The sequence below is a fragment of the Nanorana parkeri genome, unplaced genomic scaffold (assembly GCF_000935625.1).
Source record: "Nanorana parkeri isolate BGI_ZX_2015 unplaced genomic scaffold, ASM93562v1 scaffold1999, whole genome shotgun sequence".
Classification (NCBI taxonomy): Eukaryota; Metazoa; Chordata; class Amphibia; order Anura; family Dicroglossidae; genus Nanorana; species Nanorana parkeri.
The window spans coordinates 93,711-94,609 of NW_017308267.1; the positions used below are offsets into that span (position 1 = coordinate 93,711).

General features: G+C 40.9%; 1 protein-coding gene across 1 annotated transcript in view; it reads right to left on the reverse strand.

The window, feature by feature from the left end:
• The window catches only part of LOC108800344, a gene marked incomplete at its 3' end in the record, with an annotated part of 5,423 nt that extends 4,924 nt beyond the window's left edge, over positions 1-499 (reverse strand). Inside the window, exon 1 of the mRNA XM_018572329.1 lies at positions 491-499. Within this exon, the coding sequence (XP_018427831.1) occupies positions 491-499 (9 nt within the window). The remainder of the gene's footprint in view (positions 1-490) is intronic.
• Between the last annotated feature and the right edge of the window lie 400 nt (positions 500-899).

The following is an 899-nucleotide window of genomic DNA, read 5'->3' on the forward strand; positions in this document are numbered from 1 at the left end:
GTTGCCCGTAACCTCTCATTTGAACTTCCAGGACAAAAAGGTTAATAGAACTCACTCAATAGACCTTTGGATCAACATTACAGCAGCTCTGCAATTACAGCCTCTGTATTGGTCAGTAAAGTTATGATTCAAATAGCAGTAAGACAGTATACATGTCTGCATTGGCATGTTTATTGCCTTTAAGCAGAAAATATCACAAGTAGAAGAAATGCCCCCACGACAAAACCACACCCTACACACAGGAAGAGGATGGAGAGTAACAAATTTGTGGGAAAGGCGTTAAACTTAAATGTTCTACGATTGCTGGAGCGCGCACAGATCTCATGCCTTGCTACAGTCCAGCCAGCACCTATGCCAGTTCTAAACTTCAGCTTTATTCTGTTAAGACATTTACTTGGCCTTTCAAATTACATTCTTCCTGCACATTTTATGAGATCCATGGGATCTTTATCACATTTTCAGAAATGAGTCCCACTGCATTCCATCTAACCGTATGCATGATGGACAGTCACATAAGATCTCCAGCAATAATAGCAAAACGCAGAAGCCACTTGATCCAAGGTAATATGACCAACCACGTCACCAGGGACGGCAGCCCTCCACAAGGAGTACAGGACCTCCTCCACAGACCATGTCAATCAAAAAGACATGGCAATGAATGGCATTGACCATGTCAATCAAAAAAAAACCCTAGCCAAAACAGTCTGAGCAGCTGCTGTATGTGAACTGGATCGCCATCAGTTTTTCCTTTGGGCTATCATATTGGGAAAGTTTACTGATATGGTCTAAGGATGCACTTGATTTTAAGTATTATGCATATGTAGTTTTATAGAATACAAGTGCCTTTATTGTACAATAATCATATGAGGGAAAGGCACCACTTAGTTTTTGACATGTGT